This window comes from Pieris rapae, chromosome 8 (genome assembly GCF_905147795.1).
Source record: "Pieris rapae chromosome 8, ilPieRapa1.1, whole genome shotgun sequence".
In the NCBI taxonomy this organism is placed as follows: domain Eukaryota; kingdom Metazoa; phylum Arthropoda; class Insecta; order Lepidoptera; family Pieridae; genus Pieris; species Pieris rapae.
In genome coordinates, this window is record NC_059516.1 from 9,943,475 (window position 1) to 9,961,816 (window position 18,342).

Below are 18,342 nucleotides of genomic sequence, written 5' to 3' on the forward strand. Positions count from 1 at the left end.
ACAACTACGTGGAACCAGCTTCCCACTGAAGTATTTCGAATTAGGGTTCTGCAAAAAAAGAGAGCACCGTTTTTAAAACCCCGACAACGCACTCGCAAGCTATCTGGCATTGAGAGTGGCCATAAAATTGAAAATTTCTAGCCGTTTGAACCTGTTCTATAAAAAAAGACTTCCAACCATCAGGTTATGGGTTCATATATTATCTGCTGGGCACCAATGACAGTCCTTAGGATATCAGGATGTCAGTCATAAAATCGACGATACCAATATTCAATAACATACTTTTATTATATATGTTACATTTCATAACTCCAGTGAATCCCATCCATCGTCAAGGGTTTTCCAATAGAGACAGCCTCTAGTCCTCATCAATCAATTCGTCAATGGAAAGACGTACAGATCGGTCTATAGAAACTTACAATCTTTTTTATTGCACCCTGAAACTCAAAACTTGTATAACACCCATTCCTGATTCCGTTTTGCTATTGTATTCAAAATAGCTTATCCAGGAGCAATGTAACGCGAATACAGCGGTATAATTGTAAAGGTCGCGTGGGCGGCAGAGCATGCGCTCCACGATCTTTCATATGACGTCAAGGGATCGATCGGCGCAGGTTGGGGCTAGCTGTCACAGCTGCCACATGAACTGGCGGCGACACGGTTATATAACGGCTAAGAACCACGGGTTTAATGCTTGGAGACGAGAACACGCGCGCTCATGTGCGGGCTAAGCTTTAGAACAAGAAACAGCCCATCGCAAAAGACCTCCCTTAGATGGGGCGATAGTTGCCTCAACTAACGTCTCCCGCGAGTGACATAATTAGTGTTAATTAGTTGTATGTTATGAACCGCGAGTATTACACGTAAAAGACATTTGAGTGGGAGGCATCTCTGAGGGGTTTTTATTGCGAGTAAGTACAGAACTTTTCTTATGTTAGAACGGCCCTTTTAATATTATCTGTGTAAGACCTGTAGTTATTAATTTATTTAAGTTTACCCCATGATAATATCTACAGTATACAAGCTGTATTAGCTAAATAATATAAAGTACCAGCAAAACAGTGGATTAGAAAGACCTTATGTTTTCTTTAATATAATACTAATTAATAAAATTACTTTAACTTAATAAGTTAGTTTGGTTACTTACTTTAACTTTGTGCCTAATTTTTTTGTTATTGTTGACAACAATACGTTTTATATACAGAAATAAAGAAATTTTTTTAATCCAGACCATAGTCGATTATAAATGTCTCGTTATTTTTACACATTTCAATGTTAATTACAATATTCTTCTCGATATTAACGTGAAACAAAGCTTCTTAAAGTCCTAATCATGAAAACCTGTAGATACAGTCCCAACTAAATTTATCTATTCATTTTCCTCCCTTTTCAGTTTTTAAACTGGTATAGTGATACTTTATTTTATATTTGAGCTAATGATAGATTTTCTCACTTACATAACCACTCGATAAATATAATTAACTCTTTAATGAACGCTAGTTTGATCGATAAAAATGCCATTTAATTTGAAAGCATATGCCTTTGAAATAAAAGTAACACAAGATACTTTGATAATAGATATATTAATTATAGAAGCGAAGAAAGCAACTTGTAAGTAAAACTTCCAGGTATTAGCTAAAACGATTCTGGCAAGAAAAGCCTGCGTGAACAGAAATATACAGCCTTGACACACATTGTTCTTAAACTAAATCGATTAGATCCTCATTTGGTATATTCTACGTCTCTCTGGTTATCCAACAGGAAGAGGAAAAACAGACAGCAAGATGATTAACATAGCGGGTGTTGTTTCGATTGTGCTGTTCTACGTACTGATCCTGGCGGTGGGGATCTGGGCGGGACGGAAGAAGCCTCCGGGAGATCAGTCAGAAGAAGAGGTTATGCTGGCTGGACGGTCTATTGGACTATTCGTCGGCATTTTTACTATGACGGGTACAATCTATTTTTTTTGTATGTAGTTGTTCGGATTAATACCTGCAGCTGAGTTTCATCTTCAGTTTTTCAAGGCAATTTTTGCCTCGCACCACCACTTTGTAGAACCAGCTGCCCATTAAAGCATTACCGAACCGATTCGACCTAGGGTCCTTCAAGAAAAGAGCGAAACAATTCTTAAAAGGCCGGCAGGCACTCGCGAGCCCTCTGACAGAGGTATCACTAAACATCAGGTGAGCCTCCTGCCCGTTTGCCTCCTGTTGTATAAAAAAAGTATATATTAAGGATTATACAGATTTGGAAGTATAAAGTAGTAATTTTGTTGAATCACATGATTATATGAATAATTACAAGTCTCCAAAAATCTTTTTGTTTTTCATTTAACACAAAATCAAAAAACGATTTTCATATAGGTAACCAACCAACACTTAAATGTAAACAGAAAATATGTTACATTGATTCTAAATTTACATTTCCTACCAGTTCGCAAGCCAGGGGCGTAGAGCGGCCAAGAAGGTAGTAAATGTAAATTTACAATTTTTTTTTTTATTTGACGTTAATAAGTGTACTTGTTTACCTATATGAATCAAGATATTTTGTTGTTGTTGTATATAATAGGCTATTACATTCCTATCCTATCTACCTTTTTTTTAAATCTGTAGCGAGGACGAAAGTCTCCTAATTAAAACATCGAAAGTTAATTGAAGTAATTTTCCAGCTACTTGGGTTGGCGGAGGCTACATAAATGGTACGGCTGAGGCAATCTACACTTCCGGGCTCGTTTGGTGTCAGGCTCCATTTGGCTATGCACTTTCGTTAGTGTTTGGTAAGTTCAAACTGAAATACTATACGTCTCTTTCTGTCAGATTGCGTTTTGACTGTGATAAAAAGAGACAAATTAGTACTTTAGTTCAATCGGTACAATACGACTGATTGTATTATTATAAATAGCAGTACAAAGTAGGTTAATTAGACGATGTCAAATATTCATATACCAATTTACCGCTATTAAACATAATAAATTAGGTAATATAGCTACAGATAATTAATTGTGAATATACATCTAAGGTACTATGATACGCGATGTTTGATTACATAACTATTGGTTTAAAGATAAATACTTAAGGAGCTTAAAAGTTTCCGTACGGTGATGTTATATTTCAGATCTCTGGGTAGGGTTGCATAGGTAAGCATATTGAGCATTTGAATTAGAACATATTCGTTTAATGAATTTATTTTTGATCCCTAATTCGATAGCAAGGTACTAATTAGAAATATTTTACTGTTGGGTATTAAATATATGGCTTAAATCCCGTAACACTTGATGTCTATCGTTCCACAACTAAGCGTTTTGAGGCATTTTTTGCCATGGTACCCGACACTACGTGGCACCAGCCGCCTAATGTAATATTTTCAAACCAATTCGGTTTAGGGTCCTTCAAAAAAAGAGCGCACAAATTCATTAAAGGCCGGGAACGCTCTCGCGAGCTTTTCGGCATTGAGGGTGTCCATAACGTCAGGTAATAATCCTGCCCGTTTGCTGCCTGTTCTAAAGCCTTTTTCACCGGGACCGGGATTTGAAAGCAGCACCTCAAAGTATAGGGTTGCATATTTAAACCAATACAAAAATTAATTAGACCCGACTACGATACTGGAAAAGACACTGAAGATGTCTAATAACAAAATCATTTGTTGTGAACTCAGTACACGTATAGACTAAAGATGATTTCTAAACTTAAATCAGGGAATTTATAAAAACTAATACAAATGCTGTTCGGGCGTCGAAAGCCACAGAGGGCTACCACTTGACACGTTCTGACTTAACGAGGCATGCCAAAGAGCACTTCTAAATATTAAATTGCAACTATAATTTTATTGAACGCATCGCAGGAAACACATAACTTACATCTTAAGAACTTGCCAAGAATACAATTAAACCCGTCGTAGAATTTAGACGAAATAACGAGTTGTCAATGCTTATCAATATTAACCAGGTGGAATCTTCTTCGCAAACCCAATGCGAAAGCAGGGCTACGTAACAATGTTGGATCCGCTGCAAGACTCGTTTGGCGGACGTATGGGCGGTTTGCTGTTTTTACCTGCGCTTTGCGGAGAGGTGTTTTGGGCTGCTGGGATTTTGGCAGCACTGGGTAAGTCTGTTAGTACATAGTTCTAACGACAAAGGTCCACTAAACGACTTTTTTGAATAATAAATTGTAAACGGTATAATTTTATGAACATTTTTCTTACGTCGAACTACTGTTTCAAGTTGTGTAGGTTTATTACTTTTTTTCTCGGGATAACAGAGAGACGGAGATAATTTGTGTTCCTAGTTGTTTATTCATAAATATAATTTATGGGAATCCTAGGGCTAAATATTTATAATTTTCAAATCATGCCTTTCTTATTGTGAAAGTAAAATAATTGTGGTAAGTGAAGTCAACACTTACTATCTTACAGTCCAAATTACGGGAACTATACTGTTTCGTTTTTATATTCTAAACGTAAAATGTTTTTTTTAACTGCTGTTATCTAGGAATCCAGATTAAATTAGAACTAGGGACCTCTTTCGGAGTCATACGGCTGGATATTTATTTTTTTTAAGTTACACTATTGATTTTATCTATTACTTGTTTATGGAATTATATTCGCTAAAAAACAATGAATATTTAATTAATCTTACTAAATATATAATTGGAAAAGCAAGGATAAAGGCGGGCGGCGGCATAGGGCGGGCGATGTAATTCTGATCTATTTTGAGATTCAGGATTCAGTAAAGTCGGCGCGACTACACTTAAATATCAGAAACAAAGAAGTTTGTTATCTCAAACTCCGATCTTCCTAAAAATGTATGAATGCAACATCTTCTTTTTTTTGTCTCATTTCATTCGGTTGTCTATGTATAAGTACAATTACTATTTTTATCGAACCTATAATAATAAAAAAAATATATCATGAAAATTATATTTATATATATTATATACATATAACTGTTTAGTTTTAGGAATATCTTTCTATATCAATCCTCGTGAGTAAACTCAAACACATTTGAATCAAAGTGCAAGAGGAAAATAAAGCCTCTTTCGTTTTAGATAACAATAGATATTTATCGGATTTTGCCCGTCCGCGTCCCAAATTGTATTCACAATATCTCGTGATCTGAGAATACACAGGATTTTTCCGTAAAATGTCACTTATAGTTAAAATAAACCTTTGACCGTTGTCAAATGACAAATTAAGATAAATTACTGTAGAATGTTGGTTTGGATAAAATCAATACTTAAATATAATAAAGTTTTTATTAGTAATCATATCAATGAAATATACAGTTTTAACAATTACCTAAAAATAGTTTAAAACAATCAAATTAAATTTAAAACAACATTTAAAAAATATGGTACGTGTGGCGGTGTACCTCGCTGTACACTTAAATATTATTTCATTCCGTATAAATTTATGAAGAACAAAGAAATTACGTATTCTATCGTAGCGCCCACTGAGCCGTAGCGTTAGGCGTAGCCTTGTAGTTGTTTTCCTTACATGAAGAAATTTAAATTATTCATTTTTAATTTTAAAAGGCACACTAACGGAACACATACAAACACTTTCAGAGAACATTTTTGTATGTCATGCAAAATCAAGATACCTAAAAGCCATAAACAATATGAACAGTATTTTATTTATTTATTGTTCTTCTCTGACTTCATACGCCTAATCACACTTATAAGTTATATTAAAATAAATGAGGATAACATTTTGTATTAAATTAATAGATGCTCTATTTCTATCGTCCCGCCACTTATCATTTATTACTGAAAATAGAAACTAGATACGAGACAATTTAACGCTACTGTTGCATTTTAAGAAAACCTTTGTTTTCTGATATTTTTTCATAAATTACTTTGAAATCTGTTAATTCTGAGTAACAACAATATTGAGTCTATAAATTTAGAATATTTATAATTTTCTGAAAATGATTAATTGTTTTTTAAATTTTGTTAATGAAAAGGATAACTTAGTGAAGAACAGTATAATACTGTATACTGTTTAAAACGGTAGAGTTGGCAACCCTATCTACAGTAATCACATGATAACAGCTTTGTTTTATGAATTTTAGCTATCACAGTTTAAGTAAAACAGTAAATTAATATGTTTTATTTGACCAGGTGCAACACTGGTCGTAATTATCGACATGGACCACCGCACATCTGTTATCTTCAGCGCCTGCGTTGCAGTTTTCTACACACTCTTCGGGGGGTTGTACTCTGTGGCCTATACTGATGTTATACAACTCTTTTGCATCTTTATTGGTCTGTGGATGTGCATACCCTTTGCCTGGGCCAATCCTCACGTCAAGCCTCTCAGTTCCATGGAGGTGGACTGGATTGGCAGCATCGATCCAGACTATTACTGGTTCTACATCGATTACGGCCTACTACTGGTATTTGGGGGCATTCCTTGGCAGGTAAAATACATTTTGTTTCCACCAAACTTATTTAAGTTTTTTTTGTTTATGGCGTATAGCAATTGAAAATTTATTAAACTCTTTTTTTAGCGGTCTAGTTTTATACAGCATCTTTTAGGGTAAAAGCCTCATCCATAATTTCCTTTTATGTTTCTTTTTTCTTTCTGATTTTTCTCAATGATGACCCTTTTTTATTTGAAATTACCAAATTCTTCGATTTAAACGTTCAAACCATGTCCAAACCTACAAAGGTACAAAACACAACGTCAAATACACCGCAAGGTCCGTCTTATTCCGTACCCTCAATATATACAATATACTATAAGCAAATATATAACTCCACCTATTATCTCTTAATAGGTGTACTTCCAACGAGTATTGAGTAGTAAAACAGCTGGGCGGGCCCAGATTCTGTCTTACGTGGCGGCTTTCGGCTGCATCATCATGGCAATCCCGCCAGTGCTCATCGGGGCCATTGCGAAAGGCACTTGTAAGTATTTAATTACATTAATATGACCCTATGTGAGAAAATAATTTTAAACGTTTCATGGCATCCTAAACCCATAGAAAGCTGATTCCCGTTGGTTATTAATAAGTTGCAGAGTGTCTGCTGGAATAATGTTTCAGACATCCTTAATATACAAAATATAATTTACACTCAGAATAACTGGAATCCAGCTTCGCAAACACAAAGTCTGTATTACTAAAATGTATACTCTTGTGTAGCCTGGAACGAGACCGAATTTACTGGACCGCTAACCCCTGAAGGCGATCTAACCCCAGAGCAGACGTCCATGATCCTGCCTCTAGTGCTGCAACACCTAACACCAAGTGTTGTCTCCTTCTTTGGCCTTGGTGCTATCTCTGCAGCTGTTATGTCTTCTGCAGATTCCAGTGTGCTTAGTGCTTCATCTATGTTTGCCAGGTAATATGAAATACTATATTTTTTCTTTTAAATTCAAAATATTTGTTATTATTAAATTCAATCAAATAATTTTAATCCTGGACGTGATGACATCAAGTATTTCGGATTGTAATATCAGATAGATTTTATTGTAAATAAATTACCGAGTACTAGAGAGTAAAGTATGGATTAGTATTATATATACACTTATTTTAAAACATATATAAAAAGCCTTTAAGCATGATAGAGCAGTGATGGCCTAGTGGCTTCAGCGTGCGACTCTCATCCCTTAGGTTGTAGGTTCGATCCTCGGCTGAGAACCAAAGGTTTTTCGTTCTGTGTCATTTAACAATCGCTCGAACGGTAAAGGAAGACATCGTGAGGAAACCGGGGTAAAAACTCTACGGGGTGTGTCAAGAACAGGAGGCTGATACTAGGCTGATACTTGCCTAGTAGATTGACAAATGTTCATGATACGGAAATCTGAGGCCCAGATCTAAATGAGGCGCCAATGATTTTTTTATGACAACTATCAGTTCAGTTTTGGTATTTATCAATACATAGTATAAAACAAAGTCGCTTTCTCTGTCCCTATGTCCCTTTGTATGCTTAAATCTTTGAAACTACACAACGGGTTTTGATGCAGTTTTTTTTAATAAATAGAATGATTCAAGAGGAAGGTTTATATGTATAATAACATCCATTAAATAGTGGAGAAGTACTGTTATTTTTGAGGTTTCTAATGTGATATCGTAAATAATTACATTTTTTCCGCTGACATTGCAAACCCAGGCTGAACCCTACGAGTTTTATCATAATAATATACTAAGTATTGTACACATTGAAAAGGTCTACAGAAAAGTCCGTGATGGTATATGTCTATATGGTATATGTTGCGCATGAAGCTCTCCAGTGATGGAAATAACAATACATAATAGAAACCTGCTTTTCATCAGCATTCGTGCGAAGCTGGGGCGGGTCACTAGTTATTTATAAACAAAAAACTAAGTAAGTACTATAAATAAAGATACAACTGCCATAGGGACCAATGTTTTTAAATTTATTTAAGTGTTTTGTTTAACATTATTACGTATTTTAATGATAACTTTGATATATGAAAAATATTTTATCTTAAATAGGAATGTCTACAAGCTGATCTTCAGACAGAACGCGTCAGAAATGGAGATTATCTGGGTGATGCGAGTGTCCATAATTATTGTGGGGATTCTCTCAACTATCATGGCTCTCACAATACCTTCCATCTACGGCCTCTGGTAAGTTCACAATTTAACCTAACATTCTTATGTATTGTCTTTGATTTACGTGTGCATTTCACATTTAAATAACTTATGTAAATCTTTAAATCGTAGTTTCGACTGCTAACTTGTAACATGTCCTGTTTTATTCTCAAACATCACACATGCTACAATTTGGGCAATTGAATAACTTATGAAAATATGTTATAAAAAGGATAATAAAGGGAGTTATTGTATGGAAGAAGTTGAATAGTTCCGTCAACCGTCCGCGATGCAATGCAAATACATACATAGAAATAGTGTGCGCGTACAAAGTAGGTACACAGTCAGAAGTCTTGTTCATATTTATAAAAATCTAAAACTTTAAATTTCTGAGACTTAGAGGGAGAAAAAGTAATTTATGTTGGGAATATAATGAGAAAATTAAAATGTTAAAAGTGTCGGAAATTGAGTAATGAATAAATAAAAAATATTTAAAATCATAAATCATTATGGACCCCTCTACGACTAAAGACCTCCTCCATTTCGATATGCATTTTGAATACTCGTACGTTGAAAAACATCGTGAGGAAACCAACTTATATAAGTTATAAAAATCAATGTCGCGTGTACATAGGAACTCTAATGTACCTTCCTACAAAAAAAAATGTCAAGTAAATCTAATACCGATTCACTTTTTTATAGCGTACATCAGGCATCTTGAGACTGATTTTTTGAAACGTTTCGCCATTCTCTTACCACCCAAGGTTGGGGTTTAGTGGGTTAATAACGTGAGATGATGATGCGAAGTATACATTAGAGCGGGAATGAGATCGCAAATGGTTTTACTGCCGATTGTGCGCGTGAGTCCATTACTTGCGCAAACATACGTGATGGCCTCGGCAGGTGTACTAAACGCGTGCCATTTCTATTAAAGCATTTTATGGTGGTAGGTCTACTAGCGGTCCGCCTTCACACAAATACAGTCGGACTTTACATGATAACACTGAGTCAAGTCTGCTTTACAACAAATGACAATAAGTAATATGAACTGTAATGAATACAGATATTTGGTAGATATTGACATTTTGAAATCTATAGAACATCACTTTGCTCTATTGTCAATAGTTTCCCCAGAATATGGGGTTAATCCAAATATAGATGACAGTGTGCCAATAACCAATCGACGGATTGTAATAGCCATCTGTCGATACAAGCTTTCCATGGAAGGTCGTGGATAGGACCTTTGTATGAAAATGACAGTTCAACTGTGACAATATCCTATCCTAAGATTTTAATTTACACCAGTTTTTAAAATAATTAGAAAAAAAATTCATATGTTTTAAACATAGACATGCATATTTTAATATTATTTGTACGGTTTTATTTACTTTATTTGGTTTATATTGATTATAAAAAATGAGTATAAAGAGCAGAGAGATTGCATTCTATCCGCCGCTAAAAATGGATTGTCTTCGTAGGTTTTGGTAATTAGTTCACAGATAGGAGATCGTTTGACTGTCATGATCTGATTTCAGATTGTTTTCAATCGCGTGATTGTGGATACATTATTGGGTTCGGGCGTTAGTGAAATGCAGTGGTTAGACTATGACCTACGCCCTAATTATCATGTATTAAAATAGAACAATTAAATGAATTGAACTTGTGGTTATATGGTTACCTTGTTGCCTTATATACAAATGCACTATAAGCCTCATATAGTTGATTAATGCTTTATCCAAATACTAGTTTTTGCAAATAAGTACCTGAAACATTATTTAACAAATTCAATTTAACGTTTACTAATATTTAGTACGATTTTGGTGACATGCGAATTCCAAATTGAAATGTCTGATTTAGCTCGTATGTAGCCAACAACATGTACTTGATGCATTGCCAAGTCTACCTAATAAACTTCTTGATCTTATAAATAGATTCAAAAAAATCGTGATTCGAATTTTAAAGAAAATTAATGAAAACTTTATGACACATTATGTTTAGTTAAAAAACAAAGTGCACTAGCCCCGACACTAGGGTCTTCTCTTTCATTTGAGAAATTAATGATTTTTGTATTTGGCAAGGCGTATGTAGGAGAGTGTTTAGATTATAATTTTTGATAACAATTATAATTATCTTAACTGTTATTATTATGACATTATGATAATTGATTGTGCAGTTCATAGCTATTCAATCTTAATTGTCTAAACCACTGACTTTGCAAATAAACTCTTAATTAATTTATAATTAATATTTATTATAACATATATTAAAGCAAGTCTAGTAACTTTAGTGTGTGACTGTCATCCTTGATTGTAGCTTCGATTCTCGGCTGTGCAATGGTCTTTCTGTATATGTATTTAACATTCGATCGAACCGCGAAGGAAAACATAGTGGACCGGCTTGCCTTACATGATGGGCCTTATCAACTTGCTATTAGATTTACAATTCATGAAACAGATACATAATTCTGGCCTTAATGCGTTGTAGTGTCACTAGCACTTGTGCAAGTGAAATTGGTTCAAAAAAAGGCAGCTGGTTGCACATAGTGGTGCTGGGTGGCAAAAACTCCCTTAAAAACGTTTGTGCATAGACGTCGAGGTGATACGGGTGGAATTTCATACGCCTCGACGTTCCATGATGTTCTGTATGTCAAAAACGTTTGACATACGAGAGTTGTGTTTAACGCAAACTGTCAACTCTAAATCTCACCCTAAGTACGCTTACATTTAGCATTATACTGGTTGCTCTAAACATTTTCACAAATCACTAACGACTACGTTCATTACAATTCGTGTAACATTGATATCAACTAATGAAAAGCATGTACAAATTAAGTAATTGCTGTTATTACTGTAGTTAAAAGGTACAAAGCTTTTAATTAGCACGCTATTTGTTAATTAACGCAATTTGTAGTTGATTGTTATTAATATAATTTTTTTTAGGATTTTCACGAAAATTTCCATTTTTAAAACTCCATTAACGTATTAAAGTTATTATGTAACTAGCTAATCTATATGTGCTTGTGTTTATTATATAACAATACTAATATTAAAGCCCATTTATTTCCAACAACCTTAAATAACTTTTTTATCTTATAACTATTCATCTAGGGTCTTCTCTAGTTCAAAATTATCATGTTCTTCAATATTGCATCCCATCTTCCTTACTTCCGCTATACCAAGTATATCTATATCTTTTTTTTTGTAGTGAGTGTGTTAATTCTAAGTATCTTATGTCTGACCCTAATGATTTGACATTAAATGCACTAATTTTTAGAGTTTCATTCTATTATATTATATAACAATAATATTACATAATTAATTGAAATTGATTAACGTTAAGATGAATTTTGTGTAAAATTTAATACTTGTGTGCCCAAAGACTATTTTATTAGAATCTAAACTTTCATTAGTTGTGCAACAAACTCAAACAAAAAAGAAACAAAGATTAATTATAACAGAACTAAGTTTTCATCTGTGTTGCGAATAAACTTATTAAAAAGTGATAGGCGCTTCGACTGGTTACTACGTTGGTTGAACTTAAGTTCAATCCCACACATAGCCGGCAACACTAAACATATACATCTACCCAAAATAAGAACTGCAGATCTTGCAGCTTGCCTCCTGAGATTGGGTACTAGCAGTGGATCCGTTTCGAATAGGCCTGCAAAGGTTTTTGGCAGATGGATTTTGATGTAATTACTGTGTACGACGTTGGTGCGATATATTTAACGTTTAAATGTATTTAATATACAGAGTAATAATGAAATTAAGACTGATTTTTAAATTAAAAATTCGCTGTATTGCGATACTTATTCGTTGAGCGAGGAAAGAATATCTACCAGGCGCCAAATCTTTAATCTTTAAAGTTCTTCTTCAAATGTAACAAAACCGAAGTTGGAGGAAAGATACTAATCTATTAATATTATTTTTCTTTTTATTAACTTCTATAAACCTTCTTAAATACACCAAAAATAGATATTAATAAAACTTTTTTATCCGCCTCAGTTGACATTATAGTAGACGCTGTATCAATAAAATTTACATATTTAATTGTATTTATAAAAAGCATATCTTACAATAATATCAAATATAAAACCAGATCATCATCAGATTACTGATGTACAGTCGTCCAATTACTCGGATTTTGCAATCAACGGAATGCGATGTGTGCGAGTATTAAACGCAATCGATATTGTCCGTTCTCCGAATCGCAAATAACTCGAGATCAATATCATCTGACCTTTCATATTTAATTAGATTAATAGAAAATACCAATCGGAATGATTGGAACGTTTCTGCTCGCTTTGTATTGTTTTAGATTTGATAGAAACTAAGGTTTAAATTAAGAGTAAATATAATAGTAATCATTCTTGGCTTCCCTGAAAAAAGACAGGAAATCTTTAGAGGCTTCCTTCGATCACTGGAATCCTTTAAAAACTTTTATTGTCTTCTTTAACTTCAATACTGTTGTTGATACATTTAATAATTTAGAAACCTATTGTTTTATGACTAATATTGTAATTTATGTATATATATTTTACAATTATTTTTATAAAATTATCAGACAATCTTGCGCTATCCATTAATATTTTCTGTGAACATTTTTAAAAGTATATCACCAAATACGTAGTAATGTTATAGAAACATTAAGAATTCATTTGTATAGAAAAGGTTTTTATAAAGAAATGTATGAGATTAACTTAAAATAACACTTTTTGTTTTGATGGCAGGTCAATGTGTTCAGACCTGGTATACGTGATCCTGTTCCCCCAATTGCTGATGGTGGTACACTTCAAACGGCACTGCAACACCTATGGTTCCCTCGCGGCCTACATCGTGGCTCTCTTTGTACGCCTCTCGGGTGGTGAAAAACTGCTGGGTCTGCCTCCACTGATACACTTCCCTGGTTGGGATGAGAAGAACGAAATCCAGCTCTTCCCCTTCAGGACCCTTGCGATGACCCTGTCACTATTTACACTCGCATTTGTGTCTTGGTTATCAGTGTAAGTAAATTTAATAAAACATAATATGTAAGGTTCTAATGGTAAAGCGTTTTTCTGATGGAACAGGGGGCAAACGGGCAGGAGGCTCATCTGATGTTAAAGGATACCGCTTAACTCAATGTCAGAAGGCTCGTGAATGCGTTGCCGGCCTCTTGAGGAATTGGTTCGCTCTTTTTTTGATAGATCCTAACTTGAATTGGTTCGGAAATACTCCTGTGGGAGCGGTTCCACATAGAGGTGATACGCGGCAAAATCTTTTACTGGTGGAATTTCGTATCCTGCCTGGGCGTCCAATGAAACTCAGCTGCGGATATAATCCGAACAACTCCTCTGAACACTCGTTAAATGCGGTAGAAGGTGCAGGTGCAGCTCTAATAGAAGCATCTTTTATAACAAGTAAAATCGAAACTTAATAAAATAACACAGGCAGAACATCCGCTTACGCTTGCTTAGTTTTTATATGCCGACATGTGTGCGTGTGTGTGTGGGGGCTAAATCTATAATCTTAGGGCGAAGAAATTGCTATCTGTATTAGTTCCGTAGTATTGTTATCCGTAGATGGAAACGAAAGGCCATAATAGGCTATAACAAGTATGATAACTCTTGTCAAAAGTCTATGTGTTTTTTTCAAGCAATTCAGTAGTTTTACATAAAAATCATATTTAAAGAAAACACTTTTTTAACGGATTGAAGTTATGCATTATTGTTAACTTATAATTATTTAAACATAATTTTAAATTTATCCGATGTTTCGCGTGCTTTACAGCGTGCGTGGTCACGGTGACCGAAGACAAAAGGTGTTGAATGTCAAAAAAGTATTACAGCTGTAGAAAATGTTATATTATCTGTATTTATTTCCCCGGAGTTTGTATCTACTAAAAGATGTAGGGTTTCTACAGAAATATTGATAACAAAATTCGGAGAGAAATATTTGATCAATGTTTATTTAACATTTGACCTTTATTTTGTTCCGAACTCAGACTTCTGTTCCCGTGTTGTTTGCTCATTAAATAGAATGTCGAGAAATGTCACAGAAATTACGGAAAATTCAGCAATGATTCCCAGGATTTTCAGCCCAATTATGATTTATGAATTTACCTTTCTGCGGGTTTATGTTATTTATATAAAACGTTTCCAATTTATGTTTAACTTAGACATTTGTTTTAACAGCGAACGTAGTCTTTTCTTCTTTCTTTTCATACTACAATAGAGGCTGATATAAGGATATAAAAATGTGTAAATGAAACGAGAACTTAAGAAGTTACCAACTGCGCACTGAAGTATTTACAAACCAACTCGACTTAGAGCCCTTCCAGAAGCGTGTATCTACGTACCTACGAGCGTACGAATTCTTAAAAGGCCGGCAACGCACATGCGAGCCTTTCGGCAATGTGAGTATCCATGGGCGGAGGTCACTCATCATAATAGGTATCACTTAACATCAGTTGAGCCTCCTTTTCCCTAGAAAAAAAGAAGTCGCACAGCTAACCAGATCCATGGAACTTGGCAAAAGATGATGGCAAAACATGTTTACAGATACGATATTTATTTAAAAAAAAAAGATTGTATATGAAATTCTGTAAATATTTTTGTACTGTATAGGTTTCTGTTCAACTCCGGTTACCTGAGCCCGGAGTCAGATTATTTCAATTGTGTGGTCAACATCCCTGAGGACATCCGACGTGTTGACGAACCTTCAGAAGCTTGCGAGCAGATGTCTGTGCTTGGAGGAGTACCAGGCCGCTTATACGGAGCCGCTTCCACTCTTGTCGGACCAGACGAGAGCACGGGTCGTATTAACCCAGCCCTCGAGACCGACGATGATCTCGATGACCCCAACGACGGACCTACTCCCCTCTTCGGCAACAGCGCCCCCTCCCACCCCCTAGGGAAACAAACCGCCTTCTGAAATCACTAAGTGAGTGTTTTTGATGCTTTTACGTAGACTGCACATAACTCATTTCTAAAAGCAGTTTTGATATTTAACGGACGTAATGCTCAAAGAAAACGACGAACATCCGAAGCACAGATACGCTCGTTATGACGAAGCAATAATTCACTAGTTTAATTTTTAAGAGAATTTATTTTGTAGTGCGGTGTGAGAAACAAAACATATCATGTTGTGAATCGATGTTAGATTATTGTTAAATTATTTACACGTGTTTAATGATCCTTATTTATGTCAATTATATGAGCGTGTGCACACGATTATTGTACATTACGAGTGACACACGGAATAGGACGAATTTGATGTAATCCGCAATATATAGATCTGCATATATCTGTTAGATTTGTAGAGTTTATACAATGAGTTTGAAATTACTAAATAGGTTACTGAAACACGTACATATCATTGAGAATATCTGAATTTACCCAGTAAGTTTAGGTATTTTAGTATTTTTACAGTAATTACAGAGGTTATATTTAATATGTTATCGAGATATTGTATTTCGCACAAGCTTATTAGCACAATATGTCGGCAGCCAAATTTACTTTTAAAACTTTAGAGTTTCAAAAAACAAGTAGAAGTTATCGGAGGGACCTATCTCTTTTAAGTGGTCACTTCATCTGTCTGCGTTTGTGGTAATGGCGTTTAACTTGGTGGTTATATTTCTGGCACAGCTTTTCTGATTTTGTTTTATAACTGAGGTTACTAACTAATTAAGAAAAACCAAAACCCCATCTGCCGCATTTACTTTACATCACCTAATTTAAAGATTTTAATAAATTATAACACTTTCTAAAAAGTCGAAAAAAGTGTGTTGTGTAAACATTTATTTATATGTAATTAAATGTGTATAATAATTGTAAGACCACGTTACATGAACTACAAAAAATATATTAACTAAGCAGGGTTGGCTGCCGACAGAAAATATCATAAATGTGAAAAAAATATTTATTTAAAAATAGTTCAAAGTTTTGGTTCCAAGGACCATAAGGCTAAAAGCACAATTAGTGTCAGATTTTTAATAAATTATTAAAATATTAGTCTAAGTTGATATTTATAATTTAATCTACAAGATTAAAATTCTAATGGTTTTTAAATATTTTTGCGGCATGTACTTAGAGGGCTAAATGACGCGGGCTATATTTTATGAAGTGCGTTCAGCTCAGTTTGTTCATTTAAAAAGGCCATACAGCACAAACGTATTTATAAAAATAAATTATCCTATATGAAGAATGTTTTGTCAATACTTTTGCTTTCATATGCTCTATAGTTTATTACATAATCTGTAGCTAAAGACAAATAGAGAAATGAAATTGCGAGTAAAGTAAAAAGGGTTGATAAATTTTCGTCGTCGTGGTTTGATCGATACATTATGTAGCGTTGAATTCGTATAATATCGCAATACTGTTTTTCCAGCAGTAGCTATAACTAAACGGACCTCTGAAATTTAATTTAAGCCAAATAATATATTACTACGATACATACTCTGTGACAAAATGTCATAGACAATGCAATTCGCATTTAGTAGATGTCATGTGTTTTGGTGTTTAAGTCTAAATGTTTCCTTCCCTCCAAATGTAAATTATTGTAAACGCTTATATGTTTCAAAATTTACTATTTATATAATATATTCGATGGTTTTATTGGCTTTTTTAATGTATATTAATGGCTGGTTGCTATTTTCTACTTTACATAGTAGGTAATAATAATCAGCTTTAAATCGTTGAATGTATTCAATATACAAATATATATTATAATGAAACGATATATAAACAATTTACTGGATAGTGGATTTAAAAAAGGGTCATAACATAAAAAAGGCCATCAAAATGACACGTGTGACACGAGATTGTGATGATTCTTATCAAAAAATCTATGCTGGTCGTGTTTATATATCAATTCTATATTTATACAAGTTGTGATTCGCTGTACTCTGTGCAGAAGTAACGAAACATATCATTCCAGACTTATTGCTGTTAAGATAATTGTGAATATACGATAGTCCTAGAAGATGCATATCACTAATGTTAAGTGTATCTAGTTTATATGACTGTTGTTGTTTCGACTCACGGCGCGCGCTCACTTACAGACTATAACCTTTTTAGTGACCTGCTAGTGTCTACTGAATTTCATTTTGTACGGACTTAAATATGGCCAAAATAATTAAGATAAAGCAATATTTTTCGGTATTTACATCATCATTATTATTCTGGATTATTAGAATAACATATAGAGCTGAGGTTTAGTGCTAGCGTTTAACTACAACAAACCTATTCTATTTTGACATACGACAATCACAGATTATACTAAGTCTCGACTCTTGCTGTTGACAGTTATCGTAACCTGTAACTATTTGAAGTAAATTGTCAAAAAATACATTGTCTGAAGATATGTGAGGAATGGCCATCACTGTACCCTGACTTACGGTGTTTTTGAATTGCCTATAACTCAACAATAAACTTGAAACTGACATAAAGTTATAACTATTGCCATAAAATTAAAAAAAAAACTCAACAATATGTTGCTGAAATTAAATCAAATTTCTTTTTGTTCAAGTCTATGCGTTATGCGTTTTAGGAAATTTGTTCTTGGACATTATATATATTAGCTTTAAAGTTAATAAATATACTGTATTTTTTGTGCATATAAGAGTAGTTTTACAGGTCATAGAGGGTTCGGTGATGTTTTCCGCGTCGTGAGGCCACTGTTAGATAGTAGATATATCCTAGTTCTTGTTGATCATTTGAAATGTGTATAAATGTGTATTGTAGCAATTTCGCAGTAATCTGCGTTACTGATAAAATATAGTACGTTGACTGGCTGTTTTGTTTGATT

The 18,342-nt window shown here is 34.2% G+C and overlaps 1 protein-coding gene across 1 annotated transcript; it reads left to right on the forward strand.

The window, feature by feature from the left end:
• The first annotated feature begins 610 nt into the window (after nucleotides 1-610).
• LOC111003128 (high-affinity choline transporter 1) lies at nucleotides 611-18,328 on the forward strand. The gene is made up of 10 exons (XM_022273495.2): nucleotides 611-911; nucleotides 1,762-1,950; nucleotides 2,669-2,776; nucleotides 3,945-4,100; nucleotides 6,117-6,415; nucleotides 6,776-6,905; nucleotides 7,142-7,340; nucleotides 8,459-8,593; nucleotides 13,287-13,559; nucleotides 15,162-18,328. The coding sequence occupies exons 2-10, from the start codon at nucleotides 1,785-1,787 to the stop codon at nucleotides 15,466-15,468; spliced, it is 1,773 nt and encodes a 590-aa protein (XP_022129187.1). The 5' UTR covers nucleotides 611-911; nucleotides 1,762-1,784; the 3' UTR covers nucleotides 15,469-18,328.
• Nucleotides 18,329-18,342: the final 14 nt, after the last annotated feature.

What these genes read in the sequence shown, in the direction of transcription:
- LOC111003128 (XM_022273495.2), top strand. Translation starts at nt 1,785, where the DNA reads ATGATTAACATAGCGGGTGTTGTTTCGATTGTGCTGTTCTACGTACTG. An exon ending in GGCCATTGCGAAAGGCACTT is followed by an intron (nt 6,906 to 7,141) that starts GTAAGTATTTAA and finishes ACTCTTGTGTAG; the next exon opens with CCTGGAACGAGACCGAATTT. An exon ending in CCTTCCATCTACGGCCTCTG is followed by an intron (nt 8,594 to 13,286) that starts GTAAGTTCACAA and finishes TTTTGATGGCAG; the next exon opens with GTCAATGTGTTCAGACCTGG.